The sequence below is a fragment of the Poromitra crassiceps genome (assembly GCF_964638095.1).
Source record: "Poromitra crassiceps genome assembly, chromosome: 23".
NCBI classification, from domain to species: Eukaryota; Metazoa; Chordata; class Actinopteri; order Beryciformes; family Melamphaidae; genus Poromitra; species Poromitra crassiceps.
This window is the reverse complement of record NC_139639.1, coordinates 22,315,491-22,341,047: the sequence shown is the minus strand read 5'-3', so window position 1 is coordinate 22,341,047 and position 25,557 is coordinate 22,315,491. Positions and strand designations below refer to the sequence as shown.

At 42.1% G+C, this 25,557-nt stretch overlaps 3 protein-coding genes across 7 annotated transcripts in view; 1 reads left to right on the top strand and 2 right to left on the bottom strand.

The window, feature by feature from the left end:
• The window catches only part of mtcl1 (microtubule crosslinking factor 1), a 79,384-nt gene extending 73,187 nt beyond the window's left edge, over positions 1-6,197 (bottom strand). For 3 of the 4 annotated variants that reach the window (XM_083658852.1, XM_083658853.1, XM_083658854.1), the window contains exons 1-3: positions 5,411-6,197; positions 4,614-5,068; positions 6-230 (exon numbers count right to left, since the gene is read on the bottom strand). In XM_083658852.1, the coding sequence (XP_083514978.1) occupies positions 6-230; positions 4,614-5,068; positions 5,411-5,801 (1,071 nt within the window). In that variant the 5' untranslated portion in view covers positions 5,802-6,197. Of the gene's footprint in view, positions 1-5; positions 231-2,472; positions 2,545-4,613; positions 5,069-5,410 lie in introns of those variants that run through there. The other variant, XM_083658855.1, reaches the window with a different exon arrangement.
• A 2,626-nt stretch (positions 6,198-8,823) lies between these two features.
• On the bottom strand, positions 8,824-19,563 carry rab12 (RAB12, member RAS oncogene family). 2 transcript variants are annotated; one of them, XM_083659675.1, is made up of 6 exons: positions 19,244-19,563; positions 17,753-17,813; positions 14,985-15,123; positions 14,575-14,706; positions 12,780-12,884; positions 8,824-11,638 (listed from the first exon to the last, which is right to left on the bottom strand). In XM_083659675.1, the coding sequence occupies exons 1-6, from the start codon at positions 19,467-19,469 to the stop codon at positions 11,528-11,530; spliced, it is 774 nt and encodes a 257-aa protein (XP_083515801.1). In that variant the 5' UTR covers positions 19,470-19,563; the 3' UTR covers positions 8,824-11,527. The 2 variants fall into 2 exon arrangements, with proteins under 2 accessions (XP_083515801.1, XP_083515802.1); XM_083659676.1 differs by having other exon boundaries at positions 14,575-14,664.
• A 530-nt stretch (positions 19,564-20,093) lies between these two features.
• Positions 20,094-24,626, top strand: napgb (N-ethylmaleimide-sensitive factor attachment protein, gamma b). Its single transcript, XM_083658887.1, has 12 exons — positions 20,094-20,257; positions 20,572-20,639; positions 20,734-20,818; positions 20,905-20,922; positions 21,023-21,053; positions 21,143-21,252; positions 21,622-21,688; positions 21,789-21,859; positions 22,060-22,138; positions 22,626-22,705; positions 23,097-23,226; positions 23,385-24,626. The coding sequence occupies exons 1-12, from the start codon at positions 20,202-20,204 to the stop codon at positions 23,523-23,525; spliced, it is 936 nt and encodes a 311-aa protein (XP_083515013.1). The 5' UTR covers positions 20,094-20,201; the 3' UTR covers positions 23,526-24,626.
• The last annotated feature ends 931 nt before the right edge of the window (positions 24,627-25,557 follow it).

Sequence of the window (25,557 nt, the reverse complement as noted above, 5' to 3'; positions counted from 1 at the left end):
CAGACCTTGAGGTCCTGCTCCAGGTTGCGGAGCAACTCTCCGTCCACGTGTCCGGTCTGTGCCGTGCGCAGGCTCTTCTGCTCGGCCTTGCGCAGGCGGTACTGCAGGATGCGGCAGGTCTTGTTGGAGCGGTCCAGCTCGCGTCGCAGCTCCCCCTGCTGGTACACCTCCTCCTCCAGGTAGCTGTCCCGCACCTCCTCCATCTCCGCACGCAGTTCCTCCACTTCATCCTGGTAAGAAACACACACTTTAACAGGGCCTGGCAATGGGGTCCTGTACCATTTCAACATTAGGATGACAGATAACATTAACGATTTCCAATACATCTGCCAGTACATGTTTAATTTTATCACACCAGGCCAAATTTCGTACCTGAATTATTTGGGGGCTTTTGTTTGAATATTGCTTATATTTTAATATATTCATTTCCTTCTAAGTAACTGTGCTGAATCTCAGGTTTTATGCTGACTATATCACAGGTTTTATGCTGATTATATCAGTGTATTATTTTGCCCTGCAAGGCAAACAGCACTAGCTACTTTGCGTGTGTTTTAAAGTTCAACAGTAATGATTTGAGTTATTATTGACAACAATTATACCCATAAATATGATTAAAGTACATACTGTGTACTTCTGTACCACTACCAACAATACCTTTGTTGGAGCATGGGAACTTTTTCTCAATTTCACCACTCATACAGTTACTGCTCTTTGGATTTTTAAGGCAGGTTTGGCGTAAAAAACAAGGCCTTTATAATACAGTATCAGCAGCATTTATTATTATTATATACACCATAATTCTAAGAAGACAAATACTTCCACATGAGCACCGGTAATGCTGGTACTCCAAGTGCTTATGATGTCACATCACTAGCAGGCTATAAACATCTTATCTGTTGGATCGGATGTGTTCATCTTTCCCATCTCCTATCAAGACAAAACAGCCCAGCCTGGGACAGCGTGGATAAGGAAGAGAGCTCCCTCCGTAGTGCTGTTGGAGTTTGTCTGCTAACCTCTGGGGGGGCTAGCCTATCTGTTTGCCTCCCACCCAGAGAAGTCAGTTTGCTCAATAGATTTCCCCTGGGGGGGGGGGGGGTATTCTCAGGGCTTGACTGACACCTGATTAATAAGAGACAACTAAATAAATGTTGGACGGGGGAAGGGGAGAGCACAGGGTCGGACCAATCAATGGCCAGGTTAACAGCAGAGCCAGAGGCAAAAAAGCACCCTGGTTCCTGGGAGTGCATCTATCTTAGGCTTGGCGGCTTTAGCTCAGGAGGTAGAGCGGGTCGGACAATGACGCAAGGGTTGGCGGTTCGATCCCCGCTCCCTCCCAGCTGCTGTCGTTGTGTCCTTGGGCAAGACACCTAACCCTCCTTGCCTCGTATGATTGGTATGAATGTAGACATGAATGATGGTGGTCAGAGGGGCCGTTGAGCGCCGATGTGTGGCTGCCACGCTTTCGAACCACCGGTACGAATGGTGTGAACGAATAATGATTCTGTGAAGCGCTTTGAGCACTTGGAAAGGCGCTATATAAATCCAATCATTATTATTATTATTATTATCTGGAGAATATTATGGAGAGTGTGTATGCCGAGTTAGCACCAGCAGTACGTCATCGCTCTATGGCTGTTATGATTAAGTGTGACACTCTTTAGAGCAGCAGGGGTCAGTAACCTATAGGGCATGGGTGCCACCTCTGGCATACAAAGGGTTAACCAGCCCACAGTAGCAATAAGTGCGATAAATTGAGATTTTTTTGTGGAAATGTGGAAATGCCCTTCACAGCCATTTACAGTTGCGGGTCCTGTTATTTAGGATATTTACAGTAGTGACCCACGCTACTCTACCTCTGATTGGTTAGCCTCCTTGCGTTACATACATTCCCAAGCAGCAGAGAGCAGATGAAAATCTGAAAGTCAGGTCCTCCAGCTAAAAACCCTCGGCCACATTGAGTAACAAGCACATTTCTAAATGGCCCTTCATATCAAAAAGGTTGCCGACCCCTGCTTTAGAGTGTGTCATTGCTGTGACTAATTTGAAAATGAAATAATGTCTTTGCCCATGAGCTGAGGCTGGATGGAGGCAATTAGAAAGCAGTTCCTTGGGGTCATCCTGCTTGACTCAGCAGTGCCACTGCAATAACGCAGGTCCAAATCCACCTCGTGACCTTTGTCACTTTGTCACACTCCCCGACTTTCCTGTCACTCTCTGCTGCATGCAGCGGCGTGAAGCAAAAAGGGCCTGACAAATCATCTAGAAAATAACAAACTGAGACATGCTGGCCCTGAGCCAAGTGAGAGGGGAGAACAGTAATGTCTCCATCAATAGAAAAGATGGCAGGAGCTGGGGCCCCCGGACTGTGCGTGTGTGTGTGTGTGTGTGTGTGTGTGTGTGTGTGTGTGTGTGTGTGTGTGTGGGGTGTGTGTGTGTGTGTGTGTGTGTGGGGGGGGGGGGGGGGGGGGTCACCAGAGACCCAGCTGGCAGACTGAGGGCCAGGCAGGAGGGCGTTTGAACCGCGCACACATGGGACATCTGACTGTTATCAAGTCCTGTGGGATGGAGCCATTACAGCGACATCCAGTAAAGCTGATTAACTCTCTAGTCTTTCCACTGAGCCACAGAGAGAGAGAGAGAGAGAGAGAGAGAGAGAGAGAGAAAGAGAGAGAGAGATGTGTGTGATCAAGTTAGGAAAATACCCAAAGTGATATGCAAAACCATACAATCACTATCCTATCTGAACAAAACAACAACTGCGTATTGCCGCATTGTCTGTTTTCCTCCTCCCCTCCCTAACTTATAGGGACAGCCTACTTCAAGGAGGGGGGAGGGGATCACCTGCCCATTTCAAGTATTCTTAGACGCAATCGATAAAATACAAGGTAAATAAACTATGACTTCCTGTTGGCAAACCAAATATTCACTCAAAACAAAAAGACCAGTAAAAAAATAGTATCAATTCATCATTCATCTTCATCTTCTTAAATTAACCATAGCTTATTTTTGTCTAACTCACAAGAGGCTAGTAGTAATTATTGTAAACATTTTCATTAAGAAGGGTTTACAGTGCCTTAAAAAAGTACACATTAAAAACAGGTTAGTAAAATGGCTCTGGGTGAGTGTGTTCTCTCCACTGCGTCCTGGGAATGGTCTGTTCACCTCATTACACGAAGAGGATGTAATTAACTGTGTCTCATATGCAACAGGGCAGAGGGCGACGATATTGAGGCCTTTTGTCCAACAGACTGGACAACATACAGATAAAAGTATAAAAGTATAGATAAAAAAAGATAAGAGTTTAAAGGACACGTGCGGGTCAAAGCCACCCTGATCCCATCCCTGATCCCATCCATAAAGATCAGATCCAGGAGGAAGCCTGGAAGGTTAAAAAGACGACATGATGGATGGATGGTCAACAGAGGGGAGATGACAGCTGGACCTCAGGGGAAATGCACACACATTTAGATGGTGATTTTAATGGCTGTTGGTGTCTGGCTCAAGGGCACTTAAAACAGGCGGGGACTGAACCGGGGACTTTCCGGTAATGGGACACTGTCTCTTTTTTAGTGTTGAAATAGCCAAAGACCGTACAGCAGTGATTCTCAATCTTTCTCAAATCAAGGGAAGGGCCCCTAATTTAGTTCACATTGAGCCCCATTTGATGAGATGTTGTCTCTTGGCCCCAGATCTGAGAATATGTTTTATTGTTGTACATGATTGTACATATTTTCCATTATTCCATGACTATCTGTATTGTAATAGAGAGATAACGGTGAAACTATGACCAAAACAGTCATTCTTCTACATTTTCTGTGTTCATTTCGTATGTAGAAATGAAGAAATGGTGAGGTTCAGACCCTGTTCCACTGGGGTGCATGCATTGCAGCCTCAGTTTAATATTTTGCACCCTCAGGTGAAATTCGAATAGGCTCCATTCTTTCAGAGGCTGTAGTAGCAGGCTCATTTCTAAGCTAGAGTGAAGATATTGATATCATATGAAACTAGAAGACCTAAGGCACCCATTGGTACCAACCATCACATTCTATCTTGTTGGGCAGGGGGGGCGAAAAAATGCAAAAAATGTAAGCTAAATTTTGGCGAGGGAAAAACTGGCATGGCCATTTTTTTAAAGGGTCCCTTGACCTCTCACCTCAAGATATCTGAATGAGAGAATGAGTCTCCACTTTAATGATGCAGACATGCCCATTTTATGCTAATCCCATGCCGTTTTTGTAAATATATGATTTTTGCCTATTCTATTTGAATATTTCTGCATACTGGGGTCCCTAAACCGTCTTGGAATTGCCTAAATTGGGTATGACTCGCTACTAGTGCACCCCCACAAACTTCAAATGCACCATTTTGTTCTGGAACCAGGCCTGGTGAGGTTTAACACTTCCTCAATTCGCTGGGTATGCCTGGAACCACCTCAAGGACCACTGGTGGTCTTCTAATGCTTAACATAACACAGCCGTAGCTTAAGCCTAAATCTGCATTAAGTGATTATATAAAAACCATATGTCACAAATAAATAACCAAATACAATTGCCAGCTTTGCAATGATACCACTTTGTGTGAGAGATAGAAACGTGTCATGATGTGTAGCCTACCTTGAGGTAGTCGTTTTCAGAGCGCAGATCTTCTATTTCCCGTAACAGATCCTCCTCGTTTAAGTCCTTGGCGCCTTGTGGTTTGAATTGTGGTGCGCTTGTTGCGGGTTTCTCCTTGCATTTCTCTCCCTGGTGTGGTCCTGGAGCGGACTGAGCCTGAGACATGCTTCCCTTGGCGGTGCCGGGAGCCTCCGGTGTGCGGTGTCCGGTCGTTTCTCCCCGTATCGGATTATCGGCACCCGGCTGATCCCTGTCGCTGGAGCCGGTACCGGACTCGGCGTCGCTGCTGGCGGCGGCTGCCAGCCTCTGCTCGTCAGACAGCGGCTCGGACGGACAGTCTGACAGGTCCGAGCTGCTGTCCGTCTGGCTGACCCGGCCCAGAGAGGATGCTGCGGTTGGAACCCGGATCGGGGATCCATGGCTGAGAGGCCCGCCGGCGGCCCCAGAGGCTAGAGCTGCAATGAATAGTCGATTAACCAATTAGTCGATAGACAGATAATCACCAACTATTTTTTATAATCGATTAATCGTTTAGACTTTTTTAAGGAAAAAAACAAGATGCTCTTGCTCTAGTTTCTTAAATATTCATATTTTCTGGTTTCTTTAGTCTTCTACCTGACATTAAACTGGTCTGATTATCTTTAGGTTGTGGACTGTTGGTCAGCACAAAAGAAGACATTTGACGATGTCATCTTGGGCTTTGGGGGACATAGACCAAACGACTAATCGATTAGCCGATAAAATAATCGACATTTTAACCGATAATGAAAATAATCATTAGTTGCAGGCAGCCCTACCGGAGGCTAATTTAATCCCCTTCTTGCCTTTGGCGAGGATCGGACTGCTGGTGGTGCTGTCCGGTTTGCTGGCTGCTTTTGGCTCAGCTGCTGCATGCTGGGGCACCTTTGTGGGCTTTTTGGCGACAGTAGACTTGGCACTACTTTTCACCGTGGCCGGTTTGTCTCTGGCTCCGGTAACGTTGCGCCTGGAGCTGCGGTTCGGATGCGCTAAGGACACAGAGGCTGCAGACTGCTGCTTGTGGAGTTTGGGAGATTTGGGCACGATGGCAGGTGGTTTGGAGGAGCGGGGGAAAGGTCTGGCCGGGGAAGGCGCTCGGTTCACTCTCTTCTTTTCCAACTGGTGGTTCTGCGGTTTGGTGTCGCTGCCAGAGCCATTGGAGCTCTCCATTATACACCGACACCGGGAGGGTGATGGAGTAAACAATCAATCCACAGCACCGCGGAAAATCTGTGACATGCGACAGAAGAAATACAGCCAGGTTTCACCGCCTTCCTCTGCCTCGGGCTGGGGATGCGCATCCTGCGGCGTCCTGGATGTTTTATTCCATCCCGTCTGTCATTCACCAGGTTGTCATTGTCGTCCCCTCTGCCGCACCGGGAGGGAGCCTCCTTGGAGGAGGAGAGCCTAGCGGGGACGGATGGGATGGGAGACAGGTTGCATCTGCAGTCGCTGCTTGCTTGTGAGGCTGATTGAAGTTGAAGCAAACGGAGCCAGTAACAGTCACAGCAGCCCTCGTCTCCTCCTCCTCCTGCAGAACGGCTCCATCCCTCTGTTTTCCGAGGCTTCTTTATCAGCCAGGCTTCTCCCCACTCATATCTGACATGTAGGATCTGCACTCGCTGCGGTCTGAGCCTCCTCGACGCCCGTGATTTTCTGCTGGGCGCATGCGCTCCTGCCTCACAAACAGCCAAGCACACCCTCTTATGAGCACACCATAGTTTCTCGGGCACCTAGGTCAGACACGCCTTCGTGCGCACGCCCCTAATGACACACTCACACATGTTGAACGCCTCAACATTCAAGCAGTAATATTAATGACGAATTAAACATGAATTACTTATTATTAATATACTATACATTTGATGTAATAATCTGCTAAGTCCATCATTAGTTCAACAATGATATCTTAATTATAAGCAAGGAATAAAAATATTTTAAGTAATTTGTAAAACATTAGCTGATCCTGGTAAAATTCACACTTAGACCTATAAAAACAACTTACATAAGTTGTAATATTAACTGATTTACTCATGTTTTATAAATTATTTGCTACTTTGCTACTATGTGTTTAAGCTATAAATATATGAATAAATACTTAGCTACTCATTTATAAACTTATTGCAGCACCTAATCTAAAGTAGCAACTTATTCCAGTCTAGGAAGAGGAGGAATGAGACATACTGTAGTACCAGGATGGTCTAGAAATGTGTATTGGGTGGATGTAGCAACTATGTATAAGTGTATGCAAAAGTTAAAAACAACAACATTGTTTTAAACATGTTATTGTTGAAATAAAGGCTTGAAATTAAATTAAATTAATAACATGTTGTCATGCTGAAATTTGTATATAAATAAGTGGACAATAAATTGTCATTGATTGCTGTCACTGAATGTTTCTCTCATTTCTAGGCCATCCTGGCACTAACAGATGTCCTTAATAGACTAGGAGGAAGTTGCTACATTAGATTAAGTGCTGCAAGAAGTTTATGAAGTATTACGCATCTCGCGCGCTACCCGCACTCGATCCCTAGGCTCGCCCACTGCACGGGCTCGCCCGCCCTGCAGCTCGCCGAGCTGGGCCGCTGCACAGCCTTGCCTGCTCTCACTGATGACATCATAATGGTGTCACAATGTCTAGGACATCATCAGTGATGTCACAATGCCTATGACATCATCAGTGCCTATGACATCATCAGTGATGTCATAAGATGAATATGCTCTTATGACATCACTTTGACATCATCAGTGCCTATGACATGATCAGTGATGTCATACGATGATTTTGCTCTTATGACATCACTGACATCGTCAGTGGGCCAAAAGTTTAAACAGAGAACAGACAGAACATTGCCCACTTGCTCCCTTTTATATAGATATTTATACTTGATATAGCCTACAACACAAATCATGTATAAAACATAAGAAAATAATCAGATAAGACTACAAGTAGATTTTATAGGTCTAAGGGTGAATTTTACCAGCATCAGCTGTTTTACAAATGACTTATATTTTAATTCCTTGCTTATAATTCAGATATAAATGTTAAACTAATATGAGTAGCCTACTAATCAGATTCTAACATCTATCATATAATAAGTAATTAATGGTTAATCCGTCATTAACTAACAGCTTGTAAATGACATAAAGTATATTGTAAAGTGTTACCAATGTTTTCTATGCCAAGGATTCCCAAACTTTCATGACAGGCCCCCCTGACTCCCAAATCAATATGTCCATTTGCTTAAGATGTTATCCCAGAGAACCCCATCTGAGGTTTTTGTCTTATAGGTGTGGAAAGTCATTCTTCCATCATCTCTCACCAGAGCCAGATTAACACCCCCAGGGGCCCCGGGGCACTGAAGCTCCCAGGGGCCCCCCTACCCATCGTCCGGATGTTTTTTCGCCATATTTAGAGGAATATCTCATTTTCAATTAACATTAGTATTATACTGTTATGTTATTATTCCGTTTCTGAGATTCCGTTTCTCACTCACTCATAGGCGATTCTAGGCTTTGCAAAGAGGTAGCACCAGCAGGATAAAGATATTAGTCTGACTGGGGGGTTTCTAGAGGGGGCTGTGCCCCCCCTGGACAAAGAAATGTTGTACATTTTAAAGTAAAATGCATGAATCTGATGCACTCTGAGAGCAAAAGGAAGAGGCTAATCTTCACATTAATATCCTCTTCACTGTGCTGTGGCTTTACAATGATGAAAAAATAATTGACATTACATTTCCAATACAAAACAGCAGAGGGTGCCGCAGCACCACAAGCACCCCCACTTCCCGCGCCCCTGGTCACCACTTGCCCACAGGCATCCAATGAGACTAAATCATCAGACTTAATCTTCTTGGAAACACATTTTATTTTGTCCTGATTGGTCTTAGATTTGTGTCATAGTTCTGTGGAGCCCAACATGAGCCCGGAAAAAAAAAAAAAATTTGAGGGCCCCTTCACCCCGAGGCACCTGCCCCGGTTGCCCTATGGTTAATCCGGCCTTGTCTCTCACTGGATTAACTTCAAGTGAATCAAATGAAATTCAACCAATCATTTACCTTTTCTTGGAATCCTCTCAACTCTCCACTGGGTGTCCCTAGAACCCAGTTTGGAAACCGTTGTTCTATCTATGGCATCACAGAGTAAAATAAAGACATTTATCTGGTAATAAATATAGATCTTTATTTGCACTTCATTAGTTCAAGAATGCCACAAGTTATAAATACCACAAATCCGCATTAAACATGCCAAATGTTTTCAAAGACAGGTTGAATACAAAGTATAGTCTTCCATCTTAAAGGATGTACATTAAAAATGAAAGCATTTTTTTAATGTATATTTAAAACATTGAGTAGTGTAAGGCTCGACTATTAAACAAAGACCACAGGGTTAGTGTCAAATGCTAAGCCGGGAGGGGACGTGTGAAACGTTTCATTCTAAAACAAGATATTCCAAAATGTTTGAAAACAATGTTACCTCATGCTCATTGCTCAATGTTTCAAAAAACAACTGATAATATAGAGATCATTTGAAAGCAAAGGTCCTTCACTTTCTGAGAACAAGATGTACTTTGATGGTGACAAATTTTTAACATGGTGGATATCTAATTTTGGAATTAAACTATTTCAATTGTTTAAATACATATAATGTAAATGTGCCTTAAGAGTCCCTCAAAAGAGCGTGTATCACACATCGCCCCAAACACCTTGACCTTTACACATAAAATCCACAAATCAACAAAAAACAAACCTATAGCATAGCATAGCAATTCAGCTCGAACAAATTCAAATCAGGTCCTTTGAAGGGGCTTCACCTTCCTCAGTAACAGGCTTCTAACACGACTGAACATGTCAGAACAAAACAAAAACAATCACAGCACTAGGTTGTTTGTATTGCATTGATGTGACAACAAATTGTTAAAGAGCATGGAGCAGGGTAAATCCTTTATTAAATGTATACTTAACCTTATCCATAGGTCCATTTGAAAAGTTAATACAGGATTTAATGTGTTTAAACTCACTGGGGTCTCTAACCTGCACCATGCTCTTTAAGAATAGGACGAGGATTACTGATGTCTTCCTTAGGGGGTTGTTTTCATCAAACTTGGCTGACTTGAGCCTTATCAGGATCCATACTGCCTGAAATATTCTACATGCACCAATTATGTTTTGAACTTGCAAAACAGGTAGGCATACATTGTGTTATCGAGTCACAATTCTCTTTCGATGTCTATTATACCTCTAATTTAATTGTTTCCCTAACTAAGTATTAACATGCATAGCCCAGTATTTACGCAAAATGTGCAAGAGAGAGGACGTCCCATACTGGTCCAAAACAATCTGTAGGCCATGAGCAAAATACTAACAGCTAACCACTGAACCTCTAGTAACAAGCTTGAAATTTCCCCTTCAAACTAGTTTTCTATGGAGGGGGTTACTTCATCCGTGTGTTAGTCATACGATTCTTGGGAGACCCCGGTCGCATTAAAAGTCCGCCAGAATGGGCACATAATGAGCCTACCAAAATGTCCTGAGTCATTGAAATACTACATGCCTTCCTGCCCTGCACACCTTTCCGTGGAGGGACACTTACACTTTTCTCAAGTGGTATCTGAATTCAGAGGAAGAAACATCAATAAAAAAAACACAATATTAGTAAGGAAACCAAAAGCAAAGGCTAGAACCCTGTGTGTGTGTGTGTGTGTGTGTGTTTACTAGCTTCTTACTGTCCCTACTCCCACTGAAAAGCTAATAACACACACATACACTGTAACAGATATAAAATGTGTGAAAACACCAAAGACTACATTACCCATCTGTACTTGCACTTCCATTCAACTGCGTCAAAGGGTGTGGAAGGGTTAAGAGCAGCCACCGCTGAGGCAACAATATTTATTAGTGCTACTACCTATACTACTACTACTAACTAGTAATGTACTTCCTTTTTACACTGCCTCCCTTAACAGTTCAGCATGTCAGCTTAACTAGCTATAACGGATTGTAGTGCAAAACATTTAAATTTATACAAATGTAACATGAGCCGCTCCAAACACTAATACTTTAAGGCAACAGGATACAAGCTGATATGACCACTGTCCTCCGTCTTGTTGGCCATGAAAACACACACGCTGAAATTCTGCACCTCGTCAAATCAGAGTCCAGTCATTAGAGCAACACGCCTATGACGCTTATAACCATATTTACATCATCTCAATTACAATAGAACTATGTGCTTTTGTCTAACTCCACCTTTGTCAGCCCAAGTTAACCCTTGGTAATAATACTAACTACTACTAATAAGTGTATAAAACTACTGTACCTAGACCCAGAATTCAAATTAAACTGAGGAGATGTGCGATACGATTATCCCTTTTCCGTAAGCTAGAAGCCGTAGAGATAAGAGACTGTCCAGGTAACTCGGACCGCGTCAAACTGTGCACAGTATGTGTGACGATTAAAACAAAACAGGAAGACAACGAGCGCTACTAGCCTCTGCATCCCCCTCCAACAGAATGTGCAGTGGCTACCAGAGGGCTCTCTACCTAGAAGGCACCTGCGGGGCACAGCAAGCCTAACGGTCCTAGGAATGAGGTAGTCTGGGTCACGTGTAGACAGAGGGGCGGTCCTGTAGTTAGAAGGTGCTTTACTGGGTCTAAGTGTTAGTGTGTGTCTTTTGTATGTGTCATAGTGTACAGCTACAAAACAGAATAAGGGGGGGGGGGGGGGGGGTCAATTGGTTGTTGGAGAGTCTGTGCATCTTGCAGCAGCGATGGACTCCTTTATTTCCAGACTGCTGCTTTGTGCTGCCCCCTGGTGGTCAGATTGGTACTCTGCATGTGCAGGCTGAGCGGGGCGGGAGGGATGGAGGGTGTATTATGGGTGGGGGTCCGCTCAGCCTCAGCAACAGCGCATGCGGGGAGGGGGCAGCTCCGGAGGCACTTCCGGCTCAGGCTGCAGAGACAGGATACTGTTGGAAAGCTCCTTGTTGGGAATTTCCAGAGGCATATGCTGTATCAGGAACCAATGACAAAGCCAGAAAACAACAGTTAATATATTAATTTACATTTTAGGCATTTAGCTGACGCTGGCATCCAGAATGATTGACAATGTGCACGGCAGATGAATAAACTTCAATTCTTAGATTATAAACATTATAAGGAACCAAATAGTGAGGAGAGAAAGTCAGAAACATAGTGCTCTGAAACTATAGACGGTTTTAACTTGACAACAAAAACATTCTAAATTGAACCCCCGCTCACTTCCTGTTTGCTGTGTTTGCTATGGACATAAAAGAAAAAAAAACATTCAAGTGCAGGACTGACCATTCCGTGAAAACCGTCTATACAGCTGAGCAGCGAAAACAAAAGTAACGATGTCGAGTGAATATTTCTGCAGTTTGCCGAATGCTGAGAAAAAGGAAGTGCTGTGGGGTTGCGCTCTGGTGAAAACCGTCTATACTTGTGACCCGAGAAGGATCATAAAAGAAAGACGTGCTGTAAAGAGAAATCTTAGTTCAAATTGGCTAAGTGGGTGTGGGCTCGGTGTGGCGGTGTGGTTCAGTCACGATTGTGATGACGTCATCAGTGATGTCACTTGAGCAATTGTGAGTGATGTCATCAGTGATGTCACTCGAGCAATTGTGATGTCATCAGTGATGTAATAAATCCTTCCTGGCTGAGGTGGTGGGAGACGTATAAGTAGGGAGAATAGGACAACTGGTGCATCATCTCCAGAGTCTCCTCCACCCTAGGAATCGAGTGTGTGTAGCACGCGAGATTCCTAGTCAAATAAAATAAAAGAGGAAGAAAGTTCTTTTTTTAAAGGGGATTCAATCTTTCTAACCAAGTTAATAGTTCAGGAAAGGCAAGAGCCACCAAGGTTTTTGGCATTGTTTGCATGAAGAATGAGCAAATTATTGAAACAGTTGCGTTTTCACACAACTAATTTCTCTTGATAAAAATAGTAACAGACAAAGTTCCAGTGGGGACACTATTGAATCAACTTGTGATTGGCTGAAATATAATTACACTACAGGAGACTGAGCCGGTTGTGATAGAAGTTTAACTGGAACAATCACAGTTTGTGGCTTATTTTTACTCCAATGTATCTTCAATGACGAGAAAACGTTAGAAACTTTTGACACACCAACCTTGCTAAGAACGTCATCCACAAGCTTCAGGAAGATCTCGTCCACATTGAAATTATCCTTGGCACTGGCCTCGCAAAAGCGCATGCCACTTATCCTAGAGGCAAACTATAACACAACAAGGACAGATTGAGCTCAATATCAGCAAGGAACAGCTCTATCAGTTCCTAAGAGTCAAATGTCATCTCAATGACACAGGACAATCTCCCTCAACAACACTGAGCAAATGGACGGACAACTTGTGATAATTCCTTCCCAATGGAACATTTTGATCATACTGTTTACATTGTGAAAACTCAATTTCTGGAGGGATCAGCCTGGTTTCTATGAAATCACAATACATGGTACCCTACTACAGTGGTTCTCAAATGGGGGTCCGTGGCACTTTGCCAGGGGGTCCGCGAAAAGTTTTCAGGGAAAAAAAAAAGAAAAAATAGTGTGCAAAAGCTTCATAGTTCAACGGAAATATTTTATGCTTTAAATCTAAAATGGTTCATGGATAACCTTCTAATCTAACAAACCTATCAATTTAAATGTCAAGCACGTTACGGTGGAAACAATTAAGCTTAGCCCAAAATCACAAATCAGAATGAGGGGGTATATTTTCTATCTTGTAAGGGGTCCTTGGCTGAAAAACATTTGAGAACCTCTGCCCTACTACACCTACACCTACATTCTTCATTATTTACTGATTTTTGTTTGAACTTTTATTACTATAGTTTTAAACCACCCATGCGTACCAATTGATTTGTTGCTTATATTATTGCTTATATTATGAGATTGTATGTGCTTTTATCTGCACAAATGAATCCAAACTAAAAGTGAAGTTGTGTGTTATGATTAGAGGTCGACCGATTAATCGGCCGGCCGATTAATTGGGGCCGATTATTGGCATTTTTAATTAATCGGCATCGGCCTGCAAAAAAAAAAAAAAAATTTTTTTTTTTTTTTTTTTTTGGCAGGCCAGGCCAGGCCACCGGGCATTTGCCCGACGTGCCCGATTATGCAGTCCGCCACTGAATGTGAGTCTTCTCATGCACCCATGAGCCTACTGTAACGTTAGGTTTCCTCAGTCACCACCATCTTCTGCAAACACACTTCTCCCATCAAATGACAGCAAATCTAAACAGTTACATTATTATTATTATTGTTAATGTATAGAACAGTGCATGAATGAGTTCTCTGACATACTGCTCTCTCGCTATAGCCTACCAGTCACTACTGAAATCTATACCGCATAACCCAATGTATTTTTCTATTTAATAAAAAGAATAATCAAAAACATGTTACTGTACTGGCTAAGATAACATCTTATATTAGATGTAGGCCTACAGTATAATGTTATATTCGATTTTCAATGTGCATGAATGGATAATGGAAATCTAGGCTACTAGATTTCTTTAAAAAAAAATACCAACAGAAGAATATTGCACATTTTTTGGGGGCGCTACCCACACGTTTAGCTGTGTGTTTCTCATTCCACGAATGCACAATCCTTACAAGTTGTACCCCGTTGTAAAGGTGACTAATCAGGCTTTCCAACTATATAAAATACAATACCAATTGGTATTATTAAAGGGGAGAAATAATCGAGCAAAATAACGTTTCCAAACTTTTTTTGAGGAGTTTATTTTAATCGTATTTTATCGAATGAAAAAAATAAAAATAATCGGCATTATATATCGGCCATCGGCCGCCCTGCTCTCTAAAGATCGGCATCGGCATCGGCCATTGAAAAAGCAATATCGGTCGACCTCTAGTTATGATGGTGGATGAACAGTGCATGTGTGGAACCCACCCTCTCCGCCTGCTGTTTGGAGATGATGCGATCTGTCTCACAGTCCAGCTTGTTCCCCACCAGCAGCAGCTCTGCTTCCTCTGAGGCGTACTGACACAAAACACACAGCGGAGACAATCGGCACACAGGTTTCTGCACTGCCACATCATTGCAATTAAATTCCGTTCAGCATACCACTATGAAAACTGGCTCTATACACCCATAATTAAAGGGGGAAATGCACCAAATTCTACTTTTAGGTTGTTATTCTGCAAATGTAGATTTTCTCCTCTACGTGTATGACAAAATGAAGTGTAATTCAGTGATGTGAGGATCACATTTTACTTGGGAACTCCCTTTAAGACCGATTTTACCGCCCAATCAGTAAATGCCTCAACAGAATACCAGCAGTTTAGGCAGTTTCAATTCACCTTGTCTATCATTTTCATCCATTTGGGAAGGTCATCAAAGGTCTCCTGCTTAGTGATGTCATACACAAGCACGATTCCCTTGGCCCCCCTGTAGTAGGCTGACGTGATGCTGTTAAACCTCTCCTGGCCAGCAGTGTCCCTGGATGGGATGAATAAAATCCATTATAATCGTTCATCCATTCATCAGTCCATCAGTACACGCTGTTTCTGATTGAATAAGGTGTTTTTCATTCATTAAAGATGACTTAATAAGAGGGCTACGGTTCCAAAAGGTGTGATTTTTATTCGAAATTAATAACGAGCACATTATTGGATATGACACAACAAATAATGACAGAAGTAGAATCAGCTCTGTAAAAATTCATAATCATTTTGGTGTCATTGATCAGTATTAATGATGGAAATATTTCAAGCAGATTTCCCATTTTCTTCAGTTAACATATAGGGCTGGGTAAAAAAAAGATATATCGATATTATCGAATCGATATTCATTTGAAGGAACTGATCGAATCATAAATCCCAATATCAATCTTTTAATATAATGTATTTTCCCGTGGATGCTTGAAGCTTTAACCCCGTTAGCGGGTTTTTTGTACAATTGGCAAAATTAGATATTTGAGAATCTCTTTCGTATCCAAGAAAAATTGGTATTGCAACTGAAATATCAATATCGAATTGAAAATCAAATCAAATCGGGACCTTGTGTATCGGGAATCGTATCCGAATCGGGAATCAGTGGCGGCGATACCCAGCCCTATTACGGTATACACTATTCATTTTCTAAAAGTGAACCAATCTTGATGATATTTTGTTCCAAAATTAGACGTCATCAACATTTTAGGGGGGAAAAAACTACACCCACAGTTACCAAGTGATTGATAGCACAGTAGTATAAAATACAATTATGGTGCTTTTTAAAAGAACAGCACATACATGGATGACAAATGTCAACCGTTTACAAACAGTGAATGTTGAAATGTGAACTTCCTGTACATGTATTTCATCAATATCTAGATTTTTGGGAATGAGTTTGATTGAGTTAAGTTATGAATCAGCCGATCATCTGAGACTGTGGTGGTTAGTAGCATGACAAGCAGCGTAAGCTACACTCACATTGCAGCATACAGTACTGTACCTTCAGCCGGTTAGCCTCTCCCTTTCCCCCTGTGAGTCAGAGTCAGGCTTATGAGTAGCGGAGCAGAAGCAGCATCACATGGCGGGGTTAGGTACTTAGGACAGGCGGGGGAATGCTGAACCCGAGGGGGGGGGGTGTGTGCGACTGGACAGCTTGATGCGAGCAGTTCAACATGAGAGACAAGACGCATTCAGGACGGACATCCTGACAGAGGAGCCGGGACAAAACGGGACGTGGTGAGGGGTAGATGAGGACGGATGGGTGGGTGTGAGTGAACAGGACAAATGTGTTAGTGAATTGGTGATAGAGTTGCCCATATTTCAGCCCAGCATTGTCACACGCAGCCGACACAGTCACACAGTCAGTGTCACTCAATCCGCTTTATGAACTGTTAGTTGTGGTATGCAAGTCAGCTATTCAGATGCTAGTTAAATGCCAACACCAGATGGGTCCATTTCCGATGGTGATTATCATCTTCAAATTGAATTTAGGACCATCTAACTAAATTCACAAGACTTCCTCACAAGTGGAGTGATTTGAATCACACTGCTGGAACAGCATCAAAGCCACCGTTGGTGGGCTAGGACCAGTGCTACGGCCCCTGTGGCACTGGCTGGCTAATACTTTTACAACTCTCAAATAATTATTTAAAAAAATAACAGACCAGTGACTGAATGTTTGGGGTTATGCAACAATTTTTTTTTAAACTTATACAGAAGATGGAAAACTGCATTTCAACAGTAAATTAACTGTGTTTATGTAATCGTCTGCTCAGCTTCTACTCCAAACAGAATCAGTGTGGGCAGTGTGAGAGGACTCAATTGTCCCATAATTTAGCAAACAATTCTGCAGGTCTGTCAGGTTAGTGCAGATGAACAGACTGAAATAATTGACAGCATAGAATAGGAGTGTGCTGATATACTGTGGTTATAAAGAACAACTGTAAATGTCAACACCAGAACACCACCACAGTGACTAGCAATTGTCTTTGTGAGCCTTTGTTGTTCAAGTACCCCTTTTCACTTCCCACAATTGATTGTATAATAGAACCTTCCCACCCAATTCACCCATTTTGTGTCTAAAAGCCAGGAAGTAAGACAGGTGCAAGCAGAACATTAATGAGGGTTTCGAAACATTCCAATCCATTTGGTGACCCAGTGGCGGGGCCCTTGTTACGGTTTTGCTTGCACATGTGTTACTTCTTGCATTTTAGGCTAATGGGTTGAGCATGGCACCAACTACTATAGTTGAGAGAGTTAGATTCCCACTGGGACATCCATGATATGTACTGTATGCACTCATGATACAGCTCTTTGGATAAAAGCGTCCATCAAATGGCATATGTTATTTTTAATAAAACATGTTTTTGCAATGCAAAATGCATAATGCTGGATGTGTGATTTACTATATTTTATGATTCATCAGTAACAATTGAAGCCAATGTTAATAAATCTGATACTGGCGGCACTGGCCCATGTCTAATCTAGAATGCAGATACACCCAGGATGCCACCAGTAGTTTTGTTAGAGCAGCCTGTGAGAGGTCAGAGGTCAGAAAGAGGAAATGCACCATGGAGACATATGGAGAGGATTCAAGGAGTTGACTCTTCCATCCAGTTCACTAGTTCACTCACCATATCTGCAGTCTGATCTTCTTCCCTCTCAGCTCAACTGTCTTGATTTTGAAGTCAACTCCTACATGGGAAAACACAGAAGACATGGTTTAGACAAGTACAGATAACATTTCCTCTGTAGTTGTATGGACTATCAATACTGGGGGTGGGTGGGGGGGAGTTAGTATTGATTCCACATTTGCCCAGATTTTGGTCCCAGTTATAGTTCAAGTGCAGGCTGCAGGAACATGATTTCCTTGGAATACTTTCTCATAATACTGTGCATTTGAAACATTTCAACTGCATTTCTTTTGGATGAAATCTGAGCTAATTTATATTGTTATTTTAATTCCAATTTGTCGAGCACAATGGCAGGTTTCTACTGAAAAATGAATCAGGCACATGTATATTTGTGCAACATTCTGAAAGCTGCAACACTGAGGAATATTTTATGATAACAAAGGAATATTGACTTAAGTGAGTGTCAAGGTGTTGACTGGCAGCATTTTCCCTCCGTGGTGTCTGTGATCAAATTAACTCAAATGCAATGTTACGGAGTACTCACACACAAAGTTCATAAACACAGCTCAAATAACCTGCAAGCTGTGTCACAGGAATGACAGGGCACAAAATGGAGGTCTGCCATAGCAGCTGTGGGTCTATTTTGGGAATTGACACTGTGTTGTGCATGGAGCTGCCGTATACCCTAATAATCAACATACAAGCAGGCCTCGTGTATTTTAAGCTGACAGCATCTATAACCATGGCATGGGAAATAGTCACAAGATACAAATCTCTTTCACTCTCACCCTCAATAAGTAAAGGTACTGTAATTACTCTATTAAGTTGATCATTATCTGTCAGTTGTTCTTCACCTAGTAGGGATATTGAACAGATCTAGTCAAAAATGGTTAAGAAGACACAGGAAGAGTCTAGACAGAGTTTACCCTTGTTTAAAAGAATAAAAAATACAGGCTGACCAACTACTGTATAGTTGCTACTTGCTAGATTGTTGCAGATCCATGCTATCCATGTGATATCTCCCTGGTGGTCAAATCACTACTAGTCCTAGGTAGTAGCTGCATTAGACACCTCCTTAGCAACATAACACACAACCACCACCACCATCACAACACTAACCCTAGACATACTGTATATTATGCAGTCAATGCCCTAGACCCAAACCTGTGCAGAAAAACATAATTTTGATTTGTGTTGTTGTCTCTTCACCGCCGCCACAACAACAACTGGCTGTCATGTTACTTCTGTTAGCTAACACGCAGCCAGCTGTGTTAGCTAGAATAGGGTTGTTGTCTTAATTAGCTTGAGTTAGCTAGCTTCATGCATTTGTAGGTTGACTAATCTCTATTCAGTCTCAGTAGTGGGGGAAGGAATATATGCCAAGTCCAAGGGACGACATGCCTGTTCCCTCCAGTAAATAGACAGAGCCTTGCTACTGTATGCTGTCAAAAAGTTGACAAAACAAGCCCCGCAAACATCTTATCTCCTTACCTACGGTTGACTTGCACGCTTCACAGAAAGTGTCGTCGGTAAATCTTTCCATGAGGCTGGTTTTGCCCACACCGCGGGAGCCAATAATGATGATTTGTAGTTTGTAATCAGCGGGTCTGGGAGGCATCTTCCTGCGGCGCGACTGAGCCCCCAGAGCGGGGGACGAGCTCGCAGAGCCCCCGCCACCACCGGCGGCCCTCCGCGGTATATCATATCGCGGATCCATCAATAATTCCACATGTGTAAAACAATAATAAAACAGGACGAGAACAACACACACACGAACGTAAAGGGAGTATAAAATTAAACCGAATCACTTTTTCTAACTTTCGCTTGTCTCTGAAGAAGTTTAGGAAAGTTTCTCGCTCTCCGAGAGTTGTTGTTCTGCCATCAGAGACCGGAGCCCAACATGACGTCACTAACCACGCTACCCACATTTCCGCTTCCGTCGCACTTAAAAAAAAAATGATGATCAATAATCATAGATTAGATACATTAATTATTATTATTAATATTATATATATATATATATATATATATTATAAATACTAGACATTCAGAGGAATGATCAATGAGAAAAGATTGAAGTGTAATGTAAAGTGTAATGGGGGCTATGATAAGTGCTAGAGAGAAGAGAATAATAACGTTTATCAAAAAACACTGGGGTTGAACTGGGATAACTGCTAACGTTACAGTAAGGAGAGGAGGGACTTTTCCAGTCCCACAGAGATGAGAGATGACATGTTTCGCGTTGCGGATAAATTACGTCCACAGAGGGGCACCCGTAGCCTGCGCCAGTGGTGATGACGCTGCGGCCGAGAGGGAGGAGTTGCGTGCGCTCTTGCTATAATCCAAACATCGACGACACGATAACCAACACCTAGCTAGCTAGCTGTTTATCACTGTCCAAACCAAACCAGCATTTTCACCAGCATCCTCTCCTCATCTAGCAACAGATATGGCTGCGCAGAAAATAAACGAAGCGCACGAACACATTGCTAAGGCAGAGAAATGGTAAGATAAAATCCAGATTCTTTTCTATCCAGGAAATGGCAGGTTACTTTACTAACGTTAGCGTTACCAGTGTTAGCCATGTAAAAGGCCACTGTGGTATTGTGGCCAGAGGTTATGCAAAATAATGTACTTTGTGTGCTTGTATGTAATGTGTCATACCAGTGTCGTTGGTGATATATTATAACGTTACTGGGTTTTTTAATTAACAGACGACCATTTCTCCTTGATGGGATATTATGTAAATATAGCCTAATAACGTTACTGACGTCTGTCACCTGCCCTTGACGTTACCCATCATTATGTATTTTCTATAGCCTAAAAACAGGTCTGACAAAGTGGAAACCAGACTTCGACAGTGCTGCGTCAGAATACGCCAAAGCAGGTAAGATCAATAAATCCCCAATAATGGAGCCATGCCATATCCAGCCATCACACATTCCACTGACAACATTTCACTTGTTCTCTCCTGTTCCTAGCTGTGTGTTTCAAGAATGCCAAGCAGTTTGATCAAGCAAAGGATGCCTACCTGAAGGAAGCGGAATATCACACAGAAAATAAGACGTATCCTCTTTACAGCAGTTTTCTTGTAATAATTGCATGACATAATATGGCCGTCTCTCTTTGAATTTCCTTAACTCGTCCCACAGGCTCTTCCACGCTGCAAAGTAAGTATTTTGATTATGAAAAGGTGTATGTACTCAAGTATCATCAAACAAAAGACTGCAGCCTTTATCTGGCTTTAGTTAAACATGTTTTCTTTTCCAGGGCTATTGAACAAGCAGGTATGATGATGAAGGTGAGTGATGGAACAGTGTAAACATTCAGATAATCAGCTTGTACATGGAGATTATTTGACTGCAGCATTATAACTTTACTTTGCAACAGGAACAAAAGAAAATGCCGGAGGCTATCCAGTACATCGAGAAAGCCTGTATGATGTACATGGAGAACGGGACTCCTGACACTGCTGCCATGGCTCTGGACAGGGCTGGGAAGTGAGTATAGTATAGTTTACAGTGTAGGGGTTTCACTGAGACTCTCATCCAGAACAACAGGAGAATAAACGTCATAGATCGCTAACATTGAAAGCAACCAGCTACTGGTTGTTGTAGATTTGGTAGGTGAAATTGGACTCTGAGTCAATAGGGATGATGGTGGATAATGGATCTCCTTCTCACAATTTTGAGTACAGCTAGTGACACTACAGGACCGTGTATTCTTTGTTTATTTAGTATTATCTGGCACCATACCCTTTAATTACAATGAATATCTTGTCCCTGGAAGGAATATTGAGCAACACAAAGTTAGTTCAAGGCCAGAAATATAGATGTTTGCTTCAACCTAAACAACTGTTGTTTGTCCAGGCTGATAGAACCTATAAACCTGGACAAAGCTGTGGACTTGTATCAGAAGGCAGCTGGTGTGTTTGAGGTAAGATCAAGCTACCAAAAGCAATTTATCCCCTGAAACGTCACTGTTGGTGACTGATTGCTAACTGTGTAGCTAATATGACCGTGTTTTGTGTCTGTAGAATGAGGACCGTCTGCGTCAGTCAGCTGAACTACTGGGCAAAGCCTCCAGACTTCTGGTCAGGTTAAAAAGGTAAAAAAAAAAAAGGACAAGGCAATTCAGGCAGCAATAACATCACTTTGACTGGTGAAATGTTTGCATTCACCTACCACTGTAACAGCTGGGCATGACAAAACAAAATGTTCCCCATCCTTGTAAATGGAGATCGTGTTGCCACTTTGTTGTAATCTGGTCCACATGCTAAATTCTCACACTGTTCCCATCATTACCAGGCTGGATGAAGCAGCAGTCGCTCTGCAGAAAGAGAAGAACACGTACAAAGAGATTGAGAACTTCCCCATGTGCTTCAAGGTAGGTTCACTTGTTATTGGGTTAGTTGTTCTACATGTAATCAATAGGGAGTTTTTGCAGCATTACATTTTATATAAGCCTTCATAACTGTATTTGAATGGCAGCTATTTTCACCAATATTGGCTACCACAGGTGATTCGATTTTTCTTTAACCTTATGGCAGTCACATCACTGGTTCCAATCCGGCTCAGACATTTTTTGCCTGTTTTCCCTTCTGTTTTCCATCCTTTCATGTCTCTGTACATTTGTATATTGTCTAATAAAGCAAAAGACCAAGAAGGCAGTGCACATCATAAATACATTTCATATTGCTTAAGTCCATCTGAGGCAGTGAGTAGGAAGACAGACCTTCAATGAGAAGACAGGTTCAAACCACTGTGGATGTGGAACAAGCCAAAAGAGATCTAAAAAATAACAATAAAACGTCACGTCTCATTATTTGATGCTTATCTGTTGGATGTGTTGGTCTATGCTTTTCATTTTCTAGAAAACGACTGCCCAAGTGTTGATCCATCTTCACAGAGGAGACTATGTAGCAGCCGATAAATGTGTCAGAGAGAGTTACAGGTATGGGAACTCTAATATGTGTAATTCAATTAAGTTATCTCTGTAGTCTTTGTCCTAGTGGTTAGAGAGACCGTCCTGTGACTGGAAGGACCAAAGACCACAGTCACCTCACTTGTCTTGATCGCATAAGTTTCCTTCAAAGCACGGACACACTACATTGTCAGGACATTCCCTCCCCTTTCTCTCTTTCTCTCTGTCTCTCTATCATATGATTGTTCAATCATGTTCAGCTAGATTTAGCTAGACATATTCTCTGTGAAGTCCTCTGAGCCATGCTTGTGAATTAGGGCTATACAAATAAACTTGACTTGACTCCAAAAGATATGAAATATCTTAAAAATGTCAAAATACGCTGGAGGGGTCCTTTAAGCTGTTTTTCCATCTCATCCAGTCTCCCAGGTTACAGCGGGAGCGAAGATAGTGTTGCCATGGAGACACTACTGCAGGGGTACGATGAGCAAGACGAGGACCAGGTGTACCGCGTGTGCAACTCACCTTTACTGAAGTACATGGACAATGACGTGAGTGCTGCTCATACACAAGTCACACAGAAATGTTCAGGACAAAAACAACAATGATAATGCAATCTTTTTTTTGTTTGTTATCCTGTGTGTACATCTACAAGGGCGACATTTTAATTTTAGAGTCAATGACACATTAAATCCCTGATACCTTACAGTATGCCAAGCTGGCCATCTCCCTGAGGGTTCCTGGAGGAGGAGGCAAGAAGAAGAAGGCTGCGGCCGCTCCACCAGGTGGCGCTAGCGGTGCGCCGGCTGCAGCCGAGGATGATGACGATTATGAGGGAGGATTGTGTTAGCCTTCAGCCAGCAGAGTGCTGACTATCCAGCCCCTGCTCCCATACTTTCTCAGTGTACAAGTAGGTGTGAAAAACATTAAATGCCCGTTCAGTTCTGAAGGCCAGATGCTTTAACCTGACTCTGCCAGTGAAAACAATACCGCCCCCATCTGGCAGAGTCAGGTTACAGTCAGGTTACAGATGCTTGGCCCTGTGATCTTTATTGTGCATAAAAATAAAGTAAACCCAGAATCCACAAGTTACACTTGGTGTTGCAGAACAGAGTCCACCACTGTCTGCATTAAATAAAAGCTTGAACAGCTTTTTAATTTGTGTGCAGTTTTTTGAAATGGATCCTCAGTGTAGTAATCATCCTTCAAAGTTTGGAAATGTATGAGAGCATATCGTATGAAAATGTTTTATTTCATGTCTGTGTGAAACTGTACATTTTGTTGTTATTGTTTGTGGGTACTTCCGATTCTAACCTTGCTATAGTTCTATTGAAATCAGACAAAGAAAAAATAGAGAAGTATTTCTTGAGTTGATTGATGTATAGATGTTTACTTGTACAGAATTTATTTATTCAGTATTATGTTTCACTCCAGCCTGTCGGAGATGTTACTGGAACAATATGCAAATAAGTTCTTGTCTTTGTCGATGCATGTACTGTATATGGAATAATGAAGACTATATTGAAATCAAATCTATGAATCTGTCAATAGCGATGCTTAAAATGACACTATATTCCAGTTGTAGACTGTTTGATTTGTCTACTTCAAGGTGTCTGTCACACCTTATTGTATATTACTGCGTCGTAATTTCCAGTTTCCACAGATATCATAGCACTCTATTTAAAATAACTAAAACGTGATAAAAGAGGGACGTGCATTTATATTTTCAGTGCTTTTTTACCTTGATTTCCTTGCTTTCTTGATTCAGGAATGTTCCGTTTTAGTGTTAATCAGCTTACACAAGGACAAGATCCCTTAAATGCCAATTCAAGTGATTCTGATACACTATACCATAGCATGAACATAGCTAAAGGTAATAAAAGGATGGTTAAGGGTTGTTTTTTGAAAGTGTGCTGTTGTCCACTATATTCTCCAAAGGCATACTCTCCACATACAGTATACAAATAAACATGTCCTGTGTGCTCCATTTTATGGTCTTTGTATGATATATTATAAGTTTAACATGCATGAAGGAAAAGGCCGGTGTTTTTTAATGCATTGCTTACCATCAACAAATCCTATGAAAATAATATGAGAAGCCCTGTCCCAGCAGCCATGGAACACCATTGTATGAAAACAGATTAAAAACACGTCAAAGAGCCATGCTTGCATGTTCTGGCCAACATATTTCATCATCACGATGCACCGGGCCACGCCGGCCAACTTTTCCCTCAAACAACTTAATAACCCGGCTGTAAACACTGCTCAGGAAAGTCGTTCCGATGTGTTCCCATTTTAATTAGATTTGGTATTGGCTACAATTGCTTGAACCACCCCCCCCCCCTTCCCACAAATAACTGTGAGTGATGTATCTGCGTTACCAGTATCAACGCTGGACTTGAGTATACACAAGTGTTGCTAAACCGCTCATCTTGTGCATCATTCAGCATGTTGGGTGGCTAATTGTCACCAAAATGTCCCATTTACTAAATCCTCAAAGTAGCTTAACATCATACTGTAGTTGCAAATACTGTTATATAAAGAATTATAATTAGGAAGGTAAAAACAAAACAATGTAATAAATAATTGTATGTGTAATACAGTAGAGGTAGCAGGGTGGGTCAGTGGGTTCAGTCGACACTGTGATGATACCTGCTCACTTTTTTGTCATTTGCTTTAGATAAGAGTGTCAGCAAAAGCATTACATTGTTATTGCTATTACCACTTAATGAAAATGAGAAGGATTAAGTCCTATTCGACGAGGAAACGGCAACTAAATGCGAAAGTGACACCTTTCCAGATGTTTTATTTGCAGATCTCTGGCCCTCTATCACACCACATTGCCTTAACATACAGGTACAGATTCACATTTCATTCCACCC

What these genes read in the sequence shown, in the direction of transcription:
- napgb (XM_083658887.1), top strand. Translation starts at nt 20,202, where the DNA reads ATGGCTGCGCAGAAAATAAACGAAGCGCACGAACACATTGCTAAGGCA. An exon ending in ATTGCTAAGGCAGAGAAATG is followed by an intron (nt 20,258 to 20,571) that starts GTAAGATAAAAT and finishes TATTTTCTATAG; the next exon opens with CCTAAAAACAGGTCTGACAA. An exon ending in TGAAGTACATGGACAATGAC is followed by an intron (nt 23,227 to 23,384) that starts GTGAGTGCTGCT and finishes GATACCTTACAG; the next exon opens with TATGCCAAGCTGGCCATCTC.
- rab12 (XM_083659675.1), bottom strand. Translation starts at nt 19,469, where the DNA reads ATGGATCCGCGATATGATATACCGCGGAGGGCCGCCGGTGGTGGCGGG. An exon ending in GGATGAAAATGATAGACAAG is followed by an intron (nt 14,707 to 14,984) that starts GTGAATTGAAAC and finishes GTGGCAGTGCAG; the next exon opens with AAACCTGTGTGCCGATTGTC. An exon ending in TGGATGACGTTCTTAGCAAG is followed by an intron (nt 11,639 to 12,779) that starts GTTGGTGTGTCA and finishes TTCCTGATACAG; the next exon opens with CATATGCCTCTGGAAATTCC.